Source organism: Indicator indicator, chromosome 10 (genome assembly GCF_027791375.1).
Source record: "Indicator indicator isolate 239-I01 chromosome 10, UM_Iind_1.1, whole genome shotgun sequence".
In the NCBI taxonomy this organism is placed as follows: Eukaryota; Metazoa; Chordata; class Aves; order Piciformes; family Indicatoridae; genus Indicator; species Indicator indicator.
Window position 1 is genome coordinate 77,349 of NC_072019.1, and position 19,596 is coordinate 96,944.

Below are 19,596 nucleotides of genomic sequence, written 5' to 3' on the forward strand. Positions count from 1 at the left end.
ATATCCACTCTAAACTTAGTTAAATATGAATGTATTGACTGGCCTAATTTAAAAGAGCCACTGTTTGTAGTGCCTGGTATATTTTCTGCAATTCAGGTTACTGAGGCATGTGCTATTTTAATCCATTTGAAATACTGGGGTTTTTTTGTTTGTAGTACAATGTTGGGAAAACTTGTCAAGCAGTAGGAATTTTAATACTCTAAAAGGCAGAGAGCTCAGCTGTAACAAGCAGACCAATTTTTGTAAATTTGCCATCAAAAGCATTGGTGAACATGGTGGCCACCTCCTGTTCTTTAAGCTATCAAATGTTCTAGAAAGAACAATTGCTATAATTAAGATATGCTGAAGTATGAATTCTGTCTTACTCTGTAAAGAAGAGAGTTATGAGTAAGATTTTCAATGTTTGGTCTTTACCATACAGGCTTTGGAAAGTATGACAAAAATTCAGTGTTACCTTAAGCCATCCTGAAACGGCCTGTAGCTGTTGGGGCATCACTATTTATTGTGAACTGAGGAGAGGCAATAAATGACCTGAATCATCTTTTTTTCTCGTCTGTTCCCTTTTTGCCAGCTTCTAAATTATTCACCATTATGAAGATACTTGTTTACAAAACCTGTGGCTGGGATGAAGTCTTGGGCTGAAAATTAAAACTGTATGTGTTTTCTCTTGAAAATGGGTGCAAGCATAGCCAAGTAATTACAGTGTGTTGCTTGATATGGTTGTATGCACACCTGAAAGTTTGTTTGCCACCCTTGCACTCCTGGTAATTATCTGCCCAATATCTACTCCTTTTGCTCCAGGATGAAATGGTGGACTCTTTATGATAAATGTGTCTGAGAGCAGAGAGTAATAAGGAAATTGAAGGGAAGGAATCTGCCAGGGTCTTTCACACGCATTATACTGGAGACCTTATGATAAAACGAGTTTCCTCATAGAATAGGCAAGTGCAGAGCCTAATGTCTGGTTTAGACTCTAGCTTGATAAACTAGTCCGCCTGGATTCAGGTCTCCAAACTAGCTGAAAGTAGTTGCGTGGCCTTGAATAATAATAATGGACAAAGCTTGACGCATTGTTGAATTGCAAACAAGTATTGGGGCAGCTGTGAACAGTGAATGGTTGCTTGAAATCTGCTTGACTGATAGCTCCAAAGATAAGCTTGTCTGAATTCCTGTATCAGGCTGTTTTTTTTTTCCTTCCCTATGCCTGTAATGACGCTTGAATAGTGAGCTGTGGCTTCCAGGGAAACTTTGCAGCCTCAATATGGGGTGTTTTTTCTGGGGGTTTTGGTTTTTTGTTTTTTTTTTTTTTTTTTGGTAGAGAAGTGATAGCTTAGCAGCCATATCCAAGGTCTATGTCTGGGTTACATGGTCCATGTAGTGAGCTTAGCTCAGTGTCCTTCCCCCCTGTATTTCGTGCCTTTAGATGACACAAGGAATGGCTGTTGGTTTTTCACATGCTGTTGAAATAGCCAGATGCTGACTAATTTGGCAAAAAAACCCTGGGCGATGTTTTATCCTTGGGAGAGAGGAGAATATATTTCTTAGCCCTGTATGAAACCGAAGACTGACCCCTTTGCAACGGTGCACATGGATTGAAATAGAATAGTGTCTGGCCCAAATCCTACTGAAACTGGACCATCCCAAGATTGTTTGCTATCCTAATTTCTTAGTCTTGTTGATCATGGCTTGTAAATTGAGATAAAAGGCAGAGGAGTATGGGTGTGTTACCATTCCTATACAAATGAAACTTCCCTGATCTTTTGGCATTGGTTAATGTCTGTCATAATCAAGTAAGTGCTTTAATTCTTTGGACTACTTGCCCTTGCAGAACCTTCTTAATGTATGACTGCCTTGCATTGAAATTGAGTTCCTTTTGAATGTCTTTTGAGGCTCTGAGTTTGACCAGGAAATTTGTTGATAGGCAAAGGCTTCCAGCAGGATGTACAGCTGTGTCTTTTTTTAAGTGCTCTCTGCTCTTGGAATGAAAACACAACTATTTGAGCATACATAACTGTTCTGGAATTCATATGGAAATACACAAAAAATTGTGACGAGGATAGCAGGAGTTTGGGTGTTGTTAAGAGAAATCAACTACATCATAAAGTTCTGTTCAAATGAAGCCTGCTTCTGTTCCTGTCTGGTGATGAACAGCAAATCTGTCAAGTTTCGTCTAAGAACTTAGAGTGAAATACCAGTGATAATTACTGGGTTCTTTTTCTCCAGACATGCCATTCAGGAGGAAATAGGGAGGAGAGGGACTATCGACTTTTTTTAATTTACTGCAGCAAGAAGAATGGTATCATTCTTGGTCTAAGGAATTCTTCATCCTCCCTGTCTGAACATACTGTGTTCCCAGTTTTGATGAAGAAAACTTCTGACTTACTGTATTTAATTTCTCTAGCTGCTGACTTCATGATGGTTTTAACTGGGAAAAGAAAAATTCCAGAAATACCCTGCCACAGTTAGGAATATCTCAGTGCTAGGCTTGAAAACCGTGGGGTTTTTTATGTGTGTGTTTGGGGTTGGGTTTTTATTTTTTTCTCAGGGGGGCAGTTTATGGAGGTTTTTTTTATATGGGCTTTTTAAAGTGCACTTATGGACAGTATTCCCCACTTCTACAGGATTTGATGTTAATTAAATGCTGACCCTCCTGATTTTGTGACATTCCAATTATGGAGGTAGAAATGCCTTAAAATAAGGTTTAGAGGGCTACTATTTTCTATGGCATCTCCAGTATGCTTAAATAAAACAGTGCTAATATTGTTAAATATGCTGTCTACTTTTGTCCTGTGAGCCGTGTCTTAAGTATTGCCTTTTACTCAAATTGCTTTACTTTCCTGATATTTTCTTTTCAGGCAGATTTTGAAGAGTGAACAGAAGGTACCAGACTCGATGAGTTTCCATCGAAATGTCGGAGAAGTCAGGCCAGAGTACAAAAGCAAAGGATGGAAAAACAAAGTATGCAACACTCAGTCTGTTTAATACTTACAAAGGGAAGTCATTGGAAACTCAGAAAACCACAGGTGAGTGAGCTAACTTCAATTTTGCATTCTGTTTCATCGTTGTTGTAATACTAATTAAGAATGCAAATTATATGAGCACTTAACCACAGCAAGATGTTTGAACTGCTTGATAGAACAGTTAAGTGGAAAGCAATGTTGATTAGTTTCTGGTTAGCTGTCAACAGAACTATCTGTTCAGAGACACAGCCTCTGCAGTTAAATAGGAAGTAGAATATAGGTAAATAAAAACTTTTATAGCTGCGGTCTCCTTTTGTTATCAGCATATGACATGCCATTCCCCAGCTGTGCCTTTCACTGTATTTCATAAAATGTTTGTGGTACTGGAGGCGTGGAAGGAGTCAGTGCTCACTTTTAGATCAGGTGCTTTGTTTTGCAGGCAAACACTGAGTGTAGCTTACACTGAAGTTTCAAATAAGGGTGCTGTGGGCTTACCTTTCGTGACTCATTGGTCTGAGAACCAAGGGGGGTGACACTCTGAAGTATTGTAATTTTATTTGTCATACTTGCCTAAATCGAGGGGTGAAAGTGGGGAAATATGTTCAAACTTTGTTGGAGTTTGCAACAGTATTATTTTTAAAGGTTATAACTGAAATGCTTGTAATGATGCTTAGGGTAATATCTTGCATTTGTTCATCTGAATTGATTAGTTGGTAGCTTGGTTGTCCCATACAGTGCATTAGCTTCATGTTGCCTTTTTTTACACTTGTGGTCTGGAGTAAATGCAATTTGTAGGAATGTTTCTGCAAGAGCAGCATCTGCCAACTGAAACTAGAAGCAAAAATTACACGGGCTGCACCCGTGTGGGTATCCTTGGACTCATCAAGGTACATTAAACGCCAAAAAGGGCAAGAGAGTGATGCTTGAAAATGTGTTAAAGGATATTAAGACATCAGCTTTGTATTTTGAAGGGCTCTTCTAGCTTTCTGTCACTGAGCATTGTGTATTAAGGTAGGGACACAGATCCTTTTTAATCTCTGAAATAGGCTAAGCATTGACTTGCTGTTCAAAAGTTCTCCCAAAAGAAATATTTCTAATTCCCTTTTTTTTTACATTAAACTGTGAAGAAATTCTAATTTCCATGCTTTTATATTTTCTTATTGATTTACACAGCTTTGCACGAACACTACCTGCTAAATAGCATTGTTAACTTGTTCTTTCTGTTTTGGCCTGCAGTTGCTGCACGCCATGGATTACAGAGTCTTGGAAAAGTTGCTATTTCAAGGAGGATGCCTCCCCCAGCTAACCTTCCCAGTCTCAAAGCAGAGAACAAAGGCAATGACCCTAATGTGAACATTGTACCTAAAGACGGCACAGGATGGGCTTCAAAACAAGAACAGCACGAAGAGGAAAAGTAAGTGACCAGCAAGATCAGGGTTGTTTTGCTGTGCCTTTCTAAAAGTAGGAGTGGGTAGGGCCTGAGAAGAAATTATTTGACTGGCTTCAAGATAGCTACCGGAGAGGAAATAGCACCACTATTAATGTTTGTGAGGAAAAATCTTGCAATGAGTGGGATAGTTTAAAAACAAGCAAAAAAATCCCAAACAACAGCAAAAGACAAAACCCAGTGCCTCTCCTCAATTTCAAAGCAGGATGCTTTGATGCAGGATGCTTTGAAATTCCATATGAAGCAATGGTATTTCCGTTAGCCACCCAGTGTAGCTACCTTTTTGTAATCTCTGATGACTGCCTGAAGGAAATACTTTTTAGCACATTTTTGTAAGACCAGTGTCATCACCTTAAGTCTTGAAGCTCTAGCAGTAACCCTTAGGTACGTAGCAGCTAAGACTAATAATTTGCAAATTTCTCAGAATATGCAATAATCTCTTTGATTTAGTGTGATTGTGCTTATGCATGACAGAAAAACATACACAAACTACAAATTTTTGAGTTATTTGAAGCTCTGCTTTTGTTTTCTTAATGGTTCTTAATATGTGCACTTTAGTTTCTTAGGATGCCCTAAGTTCTACAGACTTACAAAACCTTCTGGCTGTCCCTTCAGTCTGCATACTTTCTTACATTTAAATGTTTTCTCTCTGAAAAGGTTAGACTTCTGGAGTATACTATTGTTTAGGTTTTACACTTAGTCTAGCTAAGTCTGTTGAGCCCAGTGGCTTGTTTGTCTAAAACACTTTGTCCACGTCTGTCTGCCTTCCCATAGCTGGCTGCATCTGTTAAAAGTATACTCCAGCAGTTCATCCTGCATTACAAAAAATAGCTGTCCCTTACCTGCACATGTGAAAGGTGTTTGTCTTCATATTTTCATACATATTATTCACATAAAGGCTTCAAAGGTCACATACTAGTAAAACTGGTTGGAGGAACTCATTCCTAGGGACAGTATGCCCAGGCCGCAAGTAAGTTCTCCTAAATTCAAACCATTGTTGTGTTTGCTCAGGTCTTCATACTGTAGCTGCTGCTGTATTTCTCCAATATTTTAATATGCTTTAAAATGCTACAGATTATATGTAAAGTGTTTTGGCATTCCTCTCAGAAGTCTTGTGGATAAAGGTAACATCTTGATATCAGCTTGTTTTAGTTTAATCGTTTTTGTTTTGCAGCACAGTTAGAGTGCACATGATGGAGTTGTTGCCTGTGATTATGAACATCTTTTCTGCTGCTTCTTTCCCCAGTTGTCACATTTTCTGTGGATATTACCTCAGCCCCTTTTTACTGAATAGCACAGCCTGATGTGCATTGACTTAGATTAATTCAGCTAGCACCAAGCTGATTTCTTTCCCTTGTCAAATAGTGGTACACCTATGTGAGGGTGTTTGGATAACTCAAAATTTGAATGGGCTCAGCTTTGAAACAGTAGAACCACAAGAAATAAACTCTTACCGGTCTTGTTTCTTATTTCACTTTGTGTGACACAGTACAGCCACTAACTTCCAGTTTCCCCAGTCTGTTTAGAAAACGTGTTGCTGCAAGAAAATTTAGCACGTTTCCATTGAGTAGGGTTTGGGTTTTTTTTATTTCAGTAGTCTGTGGAAACAAGTCAAAACTGCATTCAGTTAGCCTTGTGTGTTTCTCCCCAGAAATGATGATTTTTGGTGATGCTTTTAGAAACTACTACATTTACAGTTGTTTATTGAAAGTTAATTGACTTGATATTCCACTAGTTACCTCTTTGCCAATATAATAAAGTGAATCTGGACTACTGGATTCACCCCATAATTCCTATTTTATAAAAAATGAGTACTGCTAAGATGGAGATCTTAACTCATGGACAGTATTAAGTTACCTGAATGTTCAGATTTAAGAAATCGCTGTTTTTGAAGGATCTTAAGCAACATCCTGAAATCTGTAGACTAGAAACAGCTTCAAGAACATGCCTGGTTTTTATATTGTACAAAATGTGAGTGCCTCTTCATTAAGATCATAGAATTGAGACTTTGTCCTTAATAGACTTAAGCTTCTGGGTTCCAATTCACAGTACCCTTAATTTTTTTTCATGATGTCTCTAGCTTTCCTAATAAGTTCCTTTTACTTTGTAATTTTGGGCATATATTCGTCAGCTTTCTCTCAGTTCATGTTGGTCTCTTAACTCTTGAGATAAGAGAATATTACTCCAAATTATTCCCTTCCATGGCTGTAGATTGATCGGATTTCGATTGTCCAATGCAGTACTTCAAAAGTTACAATTCTATTTCAATTTTTAACTGTTACAATAACAACTCCTTTTATAGGAGAAAATCCTTTTTCTGCAGAAAAGCAGTTACTGGTTCTTCAGCTGCATAACTACCTCATTTCGTTCAGTAGTCCTGATGATCTTACTCTGTGCTCGCCCTGTTGTATTCACAAGTGCTTTCACTCTAATTCCAGACAGCCAGACGTGCCACAGACGCAGCCAAAACCTGCTGTTCCTGCTCCTCCAGAAGCAGCTCCTGTTGCTAAATCATGGGCCAACACCAAACCCAGTGGACAGGATGGTAAGTGATATTCAGTATGGAGGGGTTCTTGGCTGACGTAGCAGGCTGTGCATGCTGCTGTGAGAGACCCTGAGACTTGGCAGCTCTTTGAGTCTTGACCAGGCCAGTTGAGATTACAAAAGCTGTGGATGAAGGTGCCCTGGTCGCCTGTCACTCAGGTGAGCTCCAGCCTGATATAGCAGCAGGCCTGACTACCTTTTTAGAAGGCTGGTTTAGTCAGCCCTTTTGGATTGACAAGGAAATGGTGGTGACAACATAAGATCTTGAACGTGGTTGTGGTGAGGAGGGAAACTCTCAGTTATATAATGTATACCATTTTGGCACGGAAAGGAGAATCATAGAGTGGTTGTTCTGATTATAATTTCAGATCGTTTTGTGCAAAAGTGTATTGTCTTGTTTCTATTTCAATGTCTGCTACAATATTTTTCCCTTTGTTTTATAGATTTCTTGGATATTGTGTTTTCCAAGTGATAGTGTTTAGATGCTTGTTTTTTTTTTTCTGGGAAATTCATTAAAGGTGTGGTTTGGGGTTTTTTTCAGCATTGTTTGAAAGGATGGGAGATGCTATTTTCACTAGCATCAATCTCAGCTTGAGTGTTTTCATTACAGATGTAGGATCAGAGTTAAATCTTCAGCAGGTATTTTTTAAACTGCCTGTGGAGAGAGACGTTATTTAGAACTCCTGTCTCCATTATGAGAAATAACCTACTGCATGTTTTGTTCCTTAAATTCAACACTTGGCAAGCTTTCTGTGACTGTAATGTAGTTCTGGCTTTCAAGCTGAAAAAGTGAGCTCTCTTCTGGATGGACATTTTGGAACAGGAAAATCAATTGAATGGAGGCAGCTTCTCAGCTATTATTTGAAGTTTAAGGACATATCTAATGATTTGGGTTTTTGCAATAGTTATTAGAAGTGACAGTTCTAGAGTCTTCACTTACTCTTCTCTCTCATGTTACAGTGTTTTCTTCATTGTGAAATACAGGAGCTCTCAGCTTTTTCGGGAGTTTGCTAGAATGAAAAAAAGGAGTTAATACTGATGCAAAATGATCTGCATACCAGCCTTTCTGCATAAGCCGATAAGATCATCTCTATGACACAGGAAATAATGATTCGGCTCAGTGGCTTTAGAATGCATTTAGCTAATTATTTTGTAGTTACCATGGCAGCCTACATGCCAAGCCCAGATGGCACCCTCCTTTCATTCAATTAATGCAGTCGGTTTGCTGTTTCAAGAAGAAAGTCAGAATGTGAAACGGCATCATCTGCTTGCTCTCCTCCTGTTTAAAGATTGGGATACACCTGTTGGTGCTCATGGTTTGCTCTCTGCAGTTGGCTGGTGGAAATTGTGGTTTTTCCAGATGCCTTGTACACGTTCCAGCAGTCATTCAGCCAGCTGCCTCATACTCTTAGTATCATGGAATAGAGTTATAAAGTTGTTTTTGTTGGAAGAGACCTTTAAGATCATCAAGACCAGCTGTTAATCCAGCACTGCTAGGTCACCACTAAACCGTGTCCCCAGGCACCACATCTATCTTGTAAGACTTCAGCTGAGAGGCAAAACTAACTCCTTCTCTGCAGTTGGTGGCTGTGTAGAAAGAAAATACTTATAAAATGTAATGGCAGCCTGTATTTTTCAGCTTCATGCATTGTCTAAAAGTTGAAGCTAATTGCTGTCATAACATTTTTGAATTCTTTTAACTGTGAATTGTTGGCTGACAATCTGGCTATTTCACATTGATAGCATTCTCAGCGATCAGCTTGACAGTGCTTAAGCTATTGCATTGCAATTAGAACATTGTTGCTGTCACTGTGTAGGCTGTAGCGGAAAACATTTCTCAAGATTCATAAGACTCATGAATGTTGCATGCCACAGGACCTCTGCAGAGGCTGCCTTGCCCAGCATGCCATCTGGTTGGTGTGACTGCCGTTTTTTGTCCTGTTAAGCAAGTCACTGGATGTAGCTGCTTGGGAACATCAAGAGTTCAATGTCCATTAACTAAAAATAAGTTTTTGTGATCTGCAGTACATGAAGTTGGATGAAGATTGAAAGATTTCAAGTCAGTTTGTAGGCATGGAGGAATAAATAGGGGTATTTGCTGCCATGCCTTTACAAAGAGTAAGGTGTTTATCCTCTGCTTGACTCTTGATCTTAAGAAAAATAAATCATCAAGGTTCCTCTCTTTCACTGTTGTGAAGGTCTCTTTCACACATCAGAGAGAAGAGAAGCTTTTCTAGCTGTCAGCTAAAAAAAAAAAAGGAAAAAAAAGGCACAGCATGGGCATTAGGGGATTTGGGACAGCCTACGTTCAGATCCTTTTCTTGTGAGTTTGCCCTATAGTCAGTGTAGCCTAATAGGGTGTCACTTACAGGAGCCAGCAGACAGGTATAGAAACAGGGCATTATTCAGGCTGTTGGAATAGAAATCTTCCTGCAGTGAGATGATTGGTGATTTGATACTAAGATGTCTATGGCAAGGGAGAAATCGGTTCAAAGAAAATGCTGACAAAACATTCTGAAGAGAGAGAAACTATTTGACTGCCCTACCACATGCAACAGAAGTCTTAAATTCCAGTCCTGAGTTATGATTTCAAGGGTGTTAGCAATCAAAGAATGCTGCAGTTCTGATTCCTCTCTCACAATGTAAAAGGCCTTTTGAAGTCCTGAATAATTACTGTTGGAACAGCAATTAATTTTAAGGGCTTATGCTGTAACTTAGTTGTCTGCTCAGGAAGGAAAAAAAAAGTATTAGCAGAGCTGAGGAACTTCAGGTACTCCCCATGTAAAGTGTTATTCCATTCTCCATTACTGCTCTCTAGTGCTTCTGATTTTTCTCAGATCCAGCAAGTGTGATAGTTTGCATAGGAAATTTAACAGCTTGGGTAGCAAGTGTGAGTGCTTTAAAATGATTGCTCTTTGCTTATATGAATTACGTTAACAGGAAATTTATATGACTTTAATGTTTACTCTTTAAGGATGGTCAAGGTTTTATCACTTTCTGAACTGTTCTGACTACAGAAAGTTGTGATTTGTGACTATTATTCTGTGTAGGTCCAGCTATTCCAGTAAATAGTTATTTCCAGCAAGAGTTTCCCAGTCTGCCGGCAGCTGGGGATCAGGAAAAATCAGGAAAAGACAAAGATAGCCCTGAGGAGCTCCATGGATCAGGACCCAACTTGAGACCACAAAGTAAGTATAAAATACAATTTTTTGTGAAATTGCATGGATTTGTGTGAAATTTGTCTATTAGAAGGTTACTCGTTTCCCATACAAAGTAAATTGAGTGTTTTAATCAGTGCATTCCTCCACTGATGAAATAAGTTTTTGGAGCTTTTCTCTGAGGATTACTTAATCACACAATACTGGCATTTCTGTACTTTCCAGCTGCTAGATGTTGCAGCTCCTAAAATATGTATTAAATGGGACTCTCCTAATATGAACTAATTATATAAATCATCATTAAGGGTGTTCCCAAATGGTTAGCACCCGTAAGAGAGGGGCCTGGAAAATCCTGAACGAGAGGTTTAACCTACAGGATAACAAAGAGTGGACCATCATTTGGAAGGCATTGGCATCTTTAAAAGCTTGTGGCTGAGGTGTTCTGAACAGCTGGATCTGTTTCCACCAGGGGATTTTAGATCTAGTGAAAATAGTGCTGGTTTTACATGTCTCAGTGAAGAAATGTGTATTGCTTCCCAAGATCCTTTTAATGGTTTGGACTGTGCTTGTTTCCTGTGAAAGCTAGGATTCTCCTTTTTTTTTTTTTCTCAAAAGCTTGTTTTCAATGAGCTTTGATGGCCTACAGATCCTTTTTTGCACTGTAGGTGGCACAGTCTTGTGCTGGTAGTAGGCAAGGTGCACGCTGCTTTTAGGGGTTTGGGCTCTTGGGGAATTCTTAAGTCCTTTCTGTGTTACAGGCCTCCGGTTTCCTTGATTCGTTTGTCAGGTCCTACAGACAGAGTGCTTGTTCAGATCCTTCCTTGTTTTTGATGTAAAGAATAAGTTGTCAAGAAATGTTTGAGGAATGTCCAACACCAAATGAGGCAAACAGCTACGCATGTCTATTCCAGCCTTGTGCAGGCAGTTGGAATTTTGATCAGCACTGTACATGCTATATTAAGCCCTTCTTTTGGGTCTGACAGCAGCAAGCTAAACAAATTTGGCGAGTACTGTCCTTTAGCAGCTGTGCTCCCCAGCAAAGATAAGGGGAAGAACTGTAATGGATACTTAGAAGCTTAGTTTGACACTGCTTAAAGGGTTTGTGCCACTAAAGGAGCAGTGTGTGTCTGTGAATTTTTGTTGGACCCCATGGATTTGTGCGCTGCTAGTAAGTTGCCTTTTTTTATTGTTTGGTTGGTTTGTTTGTGTTTTGTATTAACTCATGATCTGTAGGCAGAAACTGCTCTAAAACATTGGACTCCCTGGCATTAGTGATAAGTCATTAAAATCCCTTACACTTCCTGGACTTTTTGCTTAAACATTCGCACCCAGAAGTAAAGCTCTCATTAGTTTTATTCCATCCTTATAAGACAGAGATGCAAGCCAGATTCGGGATACCTATCTTCACTTAGAACAAGGATTTACTGGCGCATGTCATTTTGTGCTGCTTGAGAGTTTTATGGTAGGCCTTTACTGCTTAAGAAGCTTGATCTGTCCCTTGACAGCATCTTCACACTGAGTCAACAGTGGCCCACTTACCACATCTAAATCTGTTTTCTGTGCTATAAGTACTCTTCCTAAACTGCATTATGTTTTGGAAGGTAGAGTGGAACAACTAGAGCAGGCTATAAATATAACTCTTCAGGAACATAGATGGATGTAGGGCTGAAGCAGGTTAGAAAACAGCTTCTATTTTCTCAAGTGACTGTTGTTTGTTTCAGTACCAAATACGAATATGTCTGCAGAGGTCACTGTAAGCTTGGTAGAAAGAATGTTCATTAGCATTCCTGTCTGTAAATCTGTAATATAAAGTCTGTTCTTGTTTTTCCCCTATTGATTCTGTCCATGCAGATGCTACTAGTTGGAGAGAAGGTGGTAATAAGAGCAACTCTACCAGTTCTCCAACTGATCAAGATGCTAAAGCTCTTGGACAAGAAGATGGTAGTGCTGTACCATCAGAACAAAACGATGGCCAGAAGGCAGCAGAGAAGAGGGATCTGCGGTTACCACAGGTCCCTCAGCCCAAGCTGAATGGCCAGCAGCAACCACCTATCTCCTCTCAGTACAGAGCTATGATGCCACCATACGTAAGTGGTGGTTACATGAAAAGTTGTGAAGCTGCAGGAACTGATTATTGGCTAGTGTGGTTTCCTTTCTCCTCCCTCTATGGAATGCTTAGCACTTCTGCTAGAAGGGTGGGATTGCAGCCAACTCCTTAAAGGATATGTTTCTGCTCCTGTTTCTGAGTTTGAGCTTGTGAGGAGCTGGTTAGCACTTAAAATCACTCCACTTCGGTGACTTGATGCCACACACTTGTAGGTTAAGCCAACTGCCTTGAATGAAGAGGTTTGCTTTACTTCAGTTGTTATTCTTTTGATGATCTCAGTATGCTTAATGTGATGATATTTTTTTTAACAAATTGCTCCTATTCTTAAACTTTTCTCAGATGTTTAATCAGTATCCTAGAATGGCATATCCTCCTTCCATTCAAGGTCCAACAAGATTTCCCAATTCTGAGCCTAGCAGGTAAGAAACAATCACAGAATCAACCAGGTTGGAAAAGACCTTTGAGATCATCAAGTCCAACCTATCACCCAGCACCATCTAATAACTAAACCATGGCACTAAGTTCCTCATCCAGTCTTATTTTAAACACTTCCAGGGATGGTGACTCCATCACCTGCCTGGGCAGCCCATTCCAATGGATAATCACTCTTTCTGTGAAGAATTTCTTCCTAACATCCAGCCTAAATCTTACCAGTGTTAGTGTTCTGTGGGTGTGAGCTGTCTGACTCAATTAAAAGAAGAAAAAAGCAAAAAAAGAAGTTTTGCACTCAGTATCTTGATTATTATACACTGCACAAAACCTGCCACTGCTTAGTCTTACAAATGTGGCTTGGGTGGAGCACTGCCGTGAAGTGATTTGTGCTTCACAACTCCACTGCTAAACTTGAGGAAATTCTGCATGTTACAGAATTTTTGTCTGGGAAGAGCAGGAGTCTCTTGGAGAGATTTCTGAAACTTCAGCCAGAATTTTGCCTGTAAAAGGACTCTCCCACTGCTATAAAAAACATATTTAATTCCTGATTCTCAACTCTACTGCTCAAGAAATGTAATGCATTATAAAATTAGTTTTCCTCCTTTCTGTGCATTTCTCTGTAGTTGAAGATGACTGAGCACATGCATGAGGAAACAGGGGACGCAATAGGCAGGAGGGTACAAACTTTGACAGGTGGTTGGGAAGACAAAGGCTGAGAGGGATGACTGGAAGAACTTAAGTATAGGACTAGGGAGAAGGTACGGAACCTTTCGACAGTGGGAAAGCGAGAAATACCTGAGATGGTCAAATTGATGTAAAGAAGGATGGCAGATCTGCACAGTGTGTGTTTGAAAGCTACAAGGCATGTGGTTTTCCACTGTCACCTGATATTTGGCATGCTTGAAGCATGCAAGCAAGGCTTTTAGCATCTAATCTTTCTCTTCTGTAAAGAACCATCTGCTGATGTAGCAGTAATTATTTAAACTACAGTAGGTGTGCATATGGGTGATACATTTATACTGCATTTGAGAAAAATGCTACTGTGTACTGTACAAGTTGACCTTTTATCTAGTCATTTTTTGGATAAATAGTGACAGTGGCCTTTATTTCTCTCCTCCTTTTTTTTTTTTTTTTTTTTTTTTTTTTTTTAGAGGGCCAAGAGGAAGAGGACCACCTTCATGGTGTTCAGAACCTATTGAGCGCCCTTCCATTCTTAGTGCTAGTGAACTTAAAGAACTTGATAAATTTGATAATTTAGATGCTGAGGCTGATGAAGGCTGGGCAGGTAAGAAGATCAGTTTAATGGCTTTTTATTTGTATGTTTAGTTTTTCTGAGACTAACTGAATATTTGCTTATGCATCAGGTGCTCAGAGTGAAGTGGATTACACTGAGCAGTTGAACTTCAGTGATGATGATGAGCAAGGAAGTAGTCAAAAAGAGAAGGAAAGTGGGTGAGTTGGTGGTGTCATTTGGGTGTGAGAGCCACTTAACTGGTTTAGCTTTTGGGAAGGTTAACTGAGATGAGTGAAAGTACTCATTCCAATAGCATTTGGTCGAGTAATACTGCATGAAATTGCACAACCGCCCACAGACTCCTGTCAGCTGGATATGCAGTATCCTTGCTGAGAGGAGCTTTTGCTCTTGCTGAGGAACATTGAGGACAGAAGTTAAATCACCAAATACCTGTGTGGAGTACACCTTCCATTTTTCTTACTTCTTTGCATGTAGTGATGAACAAACACCATCAAAAGATTCTGAGAGTGCTGATGGCCAGAAGGAAGCAGAAGAACAGACAAGTGTGAAGTCTGCCACCCAGGTTTCCACAGCAGCAACCAAAGGGTCTTATGGCAAAAGCTCTCAGCTTGATCAGGTTTGTGTGTGTTCTTCTCTTCAGCTCTTCTGGCAGCAGCCTGGGGCAGGAGAGGTCTGAATCAGGTATATTTCCAAACTGTCAGGTCAGTAAAGGTTATGAACATGAGTGAAAACGTCAGCTACTGAACACATTTTCTGAGCTGTGGTAACTGATCGGGTGGTGCTTATTCAACTCCGCTCCTTCTGGTTGCAAAATAAAAATAGCCTGTCTTTATCTAGTGCCTTCTAATCCACGGTTGTGTGGGGGTGAGAACTCCTGGGACAGTTACTGTAACTCAACTGACAAGCTTAAACTTGATAATCTGCTGTCCATTCCTGTAACAGTGAATGAAGCTGTTCTGGTGTCCATCATGTTTTACAGTGACACAGAGTATAATAGCACCTAGTTGACCCACACATTTCTCCTGGGGGTGTGGTTGGGATTTTTGGTATTGTGACCCATTTTCTTATTTCAGCTTATCAATAATGTCAACTCACTTCTGATACCTTGGGCAGACAGATTTTAAACAGACCATGTCAAGTTCATTAGCTCCATCATTTTGGATTTTGGTTTATGCTCTAGTAGAGGAGAATTGGCAAGCACCTCAGCTTATGTCTGCCCTGTAATTATTTTCATGGGAAAAACTACTTTTAACTTTGGCTGAAAATTGCCCAGGAATGTTTCTTCTTGACACCAATAGTAAGGAAGATGGGGGGTCTAGAATTGGGTTTACTTGCACCTTCTCTATTATATAGAAGACCATATCTTTGAGGGTTTACTACCACATTGAATCTGAGGAGAAGCAGTGCAGTAACATAGACTCTGAAATTTGGAGATATGAACTTGTAAAGCTGTTGTTTAGCTCTCAGTATAAAAAAGGCAAATGTTCTTGCCCTTGTTTTGCATGCAAATTTGTATTGTATGCAGATAGCTTGCTAGATCTTGTATCTTAATGCAGTAGAAAACAGTAAATCTAGAATGTGTAAGTATTGAGCTTGATTAACCCTGGTACTATGTTTGATCACTGCAGCCTTCTATACATGAAAGAGCTGGTCCTGCTCTTCATCCAAAATCTATTCTACCACCGGTAAGAAAGATTGAAGTTGTCCTTATTTCATCTAGTTGCATTCTTTAATGCTGTGGTGGAAGGATGTAAGCTAAAAAATAAAAATAATAGGCCTTTTCTTTAACAAGTAAAATAATCATAGTGCTTGGGGCCAGTAAGAATAGGACCCCAACACAGCTGTGCTCGAACTGTGTAAAGTGAGCCCATCTTGTAAGTGGCATGTGAAATGCATGAGAACTTGAAGAGCTTTCAGTTATTCAGCCCCATTTGGGAACAAGAGAGAACAGTGCATGGTAATGGTGGTGGAGGGCTGGCTACTGAGGCAGACGGGGAGATGAAATCCCAAATGAAGTATGTATGTAGCAGCTTCTTACCAGTTTTCAGCAGGCCTTATTGGAAGGCCTGGTATCCTGAACTACCTTGAATTTCTTTGGCTGCTTTGGACATTTCTGTCTGAGATCTGCCTGAGTGTGTGATTTAGAGCAGCCTGTAACTAAATTTAAAGGATGACAGACATCTTTTCTGTTACTTGTCTTGGTGATGGGGAGGAGGAGTGACATGAGCCAAACTAGATCTTTACCTTTCCTTTCTGAGGTCAGGTTGCATGAGTCTGAGCTGGATCAGGAAGCTGGCGGCTTACTGTTTCTTCCAAATACTGCTTTCTAAAGGTGCCATGCAAATACACATGTGGATAAATATTTTAAATGTAGTATTTCAGCTGGCTGTTCTACTTGACTTAACTGATTTTATTATTGCAGCACCCTCCTCCCCCTGATCGCCAGCTAGGACCTGGGAGACAGGGACCCTTTCCCCCTAAACCAGTACCAGATGAAGATGAAATCTGGAAACAGAGGAGAAGACAGCAGTCAGAGATATCCGCTGCGGTCGAGCGAGCCCGTAAGCGGCGAGAAGAGGAAGAAAGAAGGATGGAAGAACAGCGAAAAGCAGCTTGTGCTGAAAAGCTAAAGCGATTAAATGAGAAATTTGGCTGTGTGACAAAACCCTCTCGGGAAGACCCTCTGAAAGAGAGAGAGAGGGAGCGGGAGAGAGAAAGGGAAAGAGAAAAGGAGCGGGAGAGGGAGAAGGAGAGGGAGCGAGAAAGAGAAAAAGAGAGGGAAAAGGAAAAAGAGAGGGAAAGGGAGAAAGAAAAGGAAAAAGAAGAAAAAGAAAAACTGGAGCAGGAAAAAGAGCAAGAAAAGGAGAAAGAGAAAGAAAAGGAGATGGAAAAAGAAGAGAAAGAAAATGAGAGAGAGAAGGAAGTGGAGAAACCAGCACATGAGGTTCCTGAGCCTGTAGAACCTGTGGCAACATCTGTAGTAGAAAAACAAGAAAGTGAAACCAGGAATAACAAGGAGGAAAAAGGTATGCCTGCACACAAGTCAGAGATGTCTGTCTTAAAGCCAAGCCACAGAGCATAGTTGTAATTTAAGAGTCTAATTAACCCATTTGCATTAGCCCAGGAATCTAATTAACCTGTTTGCCCAACCCATCAAAACATTAAAGGAAAAACTGAGCCCTCTGATTTAGCCTGGATTTTGAAGAATACAGAAGAGCAGGCCTTCTTTTCTTGCTAACAGAGGGTCAGGAACTCATGTTGCTAAAAAGCAATGTAAATTATTTCAGCTATTGTGTTCTCTCAGACACAAAGAGCACATATTTAAAGTTAGTGCATAGAACGTGAATGCCATAGGATAACTGTTAGACTATGCTTAATAAGGCTGTGTTATCCTTTAAATGTGGTTGTAAAACCAAACCTCATTTCATTAAAAAAAAAAGTTTTGGAATGTAATTTGGTAGCATTGATAAAGCGCTTCTTAAATCACATAATAGTTACAACCTAAAATGCCAGTGGTTGATTACCCTGTGTATTTGAGTTTAAAAGGGACATGGAGGCATCTGTTTAACAACAGTTGTTCTGTTTTGAGGGGTTGGGTTTTTTGCCTTTATTGGTTTTTCGAGCCTATGACTATGAGTTTAAAGAAGGCAATCTTTTGGTTTTAGAACATTCTTTATCTGACATTCTGGTGAAATTGCTGTAGTTTCAAGATTCAATCTTGTTTCCCTTGTGTTGGTTGTTTTTACTGATGGTTATTTGTGTTTTTTTTTTTTTTCAGAAGATCAAGCAGTTTTTACCCGACAAGATAGCAGTCGGAATGAGAAAGAGATTTCACAGGTGACTCATGAGAGTGAGCCAGATTCAGGAGCTCAGCCTCGTCCTGCTGTTTCCTCAGGCTATTCCAAGCAGTTCCAGAAATCCTTACCACCAAGATTTCAGAGGCAGCAGGTAACTGACCAATTCATTAAAAGAAGGAAGCTCATTAAAAGAATGATGTCTTCTGCCTCATTCTGAGTAAGAATGTGACGATAGGAGTTTCAAATATCCTGAATTGTTAGTTTCCAGCTTCTATAACATCTGTGGTATTAGAAAGAATTACTCTGCATGAAATGCTTCTTGTCACTTGTAAAATCCGTAACAGCAAGCAGAAGGCAAGAGAGGCTTTGAAAACTGCCTTACTGGAAGCAGAGCATTGCCCTGTGGTTTCCTGTGGAACCTGGGGTCTGATAACCATTGTTTATGCATCTTTGCACTCGAATCCTACGGTCTGAAGAGCACTTAGCATTAATAACATGCATGACATATGAGTTGTTCTGTGTCTCGGCTGAACACCTACTAGCTATTCTAAATTGTCCAATCTGGTTTTCTCCCTTTCTCCTTTTTGATCCTAATACCCATTTGCGATTAACTTTCCAAGTACTTGGTGTCCTGGAGATAAATGTATCTGCCTGCAAGGATTATTTGAGTTCTGCTCAAGTGTTAATCTTAACAAAAAGTCTTGTAATACTGTTTTCTGTTATACAGGAGCAAATGAAACAGCAGCAGTGGCAGCAACAACAGCAAGGTGTCCTTCCACAGTCTGCTCCCTCACAGCCTTCTAGTGGCCCTGTCCCACCTCCCCAGCACAGGCCCCTTTACCAGCCCATGCAACCACATCCTCAGCATCTAGCTTCAATGGGCTTTGATCCACGGTGGCTTATGATGCAGTCTTACATGGACCCGCGAATGATGTCTGGAAGACCTGCAATGGATATGCCTCCTATTCATCCAGGTAAAATCTGGCAACAGTGTTTTGGCTGCTGAGCTTTCTTGATTTTGAAATGGAAGGCATTCTCTAAACACACTGTGTACAGTAACAGCAAACGGGTGAGGCTTTTAAAGAGAGAAGTACATTGTTTCATTGTTTCAGACAAAATACATTTTAGTAATACTGCAAAACTGGTAGTTGTCAAAGTACCTGTTTAATAAAGTAAAATCACAGCTTGTTTTATCATAGGTGTTAGTGACAGATAAGGGTGTATTTAGAATGCCAGCATAGGCTTTGCTTTGTTACAGGTATTAAAGCTGTTGTGAGGCTGAACTGAGAAAAACAGTGTATTTGCCATTTGTGTTTCATTATACCTTAGCACTTGATAGATACTACATTGCTCATTAAAAAAACACAAAAATTTGTTTCTACTAAAATGTCCTTTTTAATTTGTGGAATGGCCTTCTGACTTGCTATTGGGAAAGCTGTTGTGCATAAATAATACAAGTGTGGCATGTAGTCTAACAGAGATACTTAACCAGCTAAGGAGGAAGGGAATGGCTATTCTGAATGAGTGCAAGGAATGAACAGAGGAAATGGCAGGCTCAGCAAAGACAGTGCTATAGAATTGCTTTAAAATTTTACCAAAAAGAACCAAAACACAATACCCAGAATCCTTAATAGAGCACAAAAAACCTCAGATGTATTCCCTCATCTTACCTTTTGCTCTTCAGATCTTATAGCAGAAGCCTCATCCACAAAGTTGTAAGTCTTACAGACCTGCTTTGTGTCATTATAGTGGAGGCAGACAGCTTTTCCTTCTATTCCTGCATAAGGTGCTAGTGGTGAATGTGATTTAGTCATTCTGAGGTCAGCTGGCAATGACTGCAGAGATTTGGTTTCAACACTGGAAGGTACAAAGGAAAGGAAATCGGAGGAGAGAGAA

At 39.9% G+C, this 19,596-nt stretch overlaps 1 protein-coding gene across 1 annotated transcript in view; it reads left to right on the forward strand.

Moving 5' to 3' along the window:
• The first annotated feature begins 2,908 nt into the window (after positions 1 to 2,908).
• The window catches only part of PRRC2C (proline rich coiled-coil 2C), a 53,141-nt gene continuing 36,453 nt past the window's right edge, over positions 2,909 to 19,596 (forward strand). The window contains exons 1-13 of the mRNA XM_054384508.1: positions 2,909 to 3,023; positions 4,197 to 4,374; positions 6,846 to 6,952; positions 10,008 to 10,139; positions 11,961 to 12,196; positions 12,556 to 12,635; positions 13,800 to 13,933; positions 14,013 to 14,100; positions 14,378 to 14,519; positions 15,532 to 15,588; positions 16,326 to 16,929; positions 17,691 to 17,851; positions 18,428 to 18,674. Of these exons, the coding sequence (XP_054240483.1) occupies positions 2,909 to 3,023; positions 4,197 to 4,374; positions 6,846 to 6,952; positions 10,008 to 10,139; positions 11,961 to 12,196; positions 12,556 to 12,635; positions 13,800 to 13,933; positions 14,013 to 14,100; positions 14,378 to 14,519; positions 15,532 to 15,588; positions 16,326 to 16,929; positions 17,691 to 17,851; positions 18,428 to 18,674 (2,281 nt within the window). The remainder of the gene's footprint in view (positions 3,024 to 4,196; positions 4,375 to 6,845; positions 6,953 to 10,007; positions 10,140 to 11,960; positions 12,197 to 12,555; positions 12,636 to 13,799; positions 13,934 to 14,012; positions 14,101 to 14,377; positions 14,520 to 15,531; positions 15,589 to 16,325; positions 16,930 to 17,690; positions 17,852 to 18,427; positions 18,675 to 19,596) is intronic.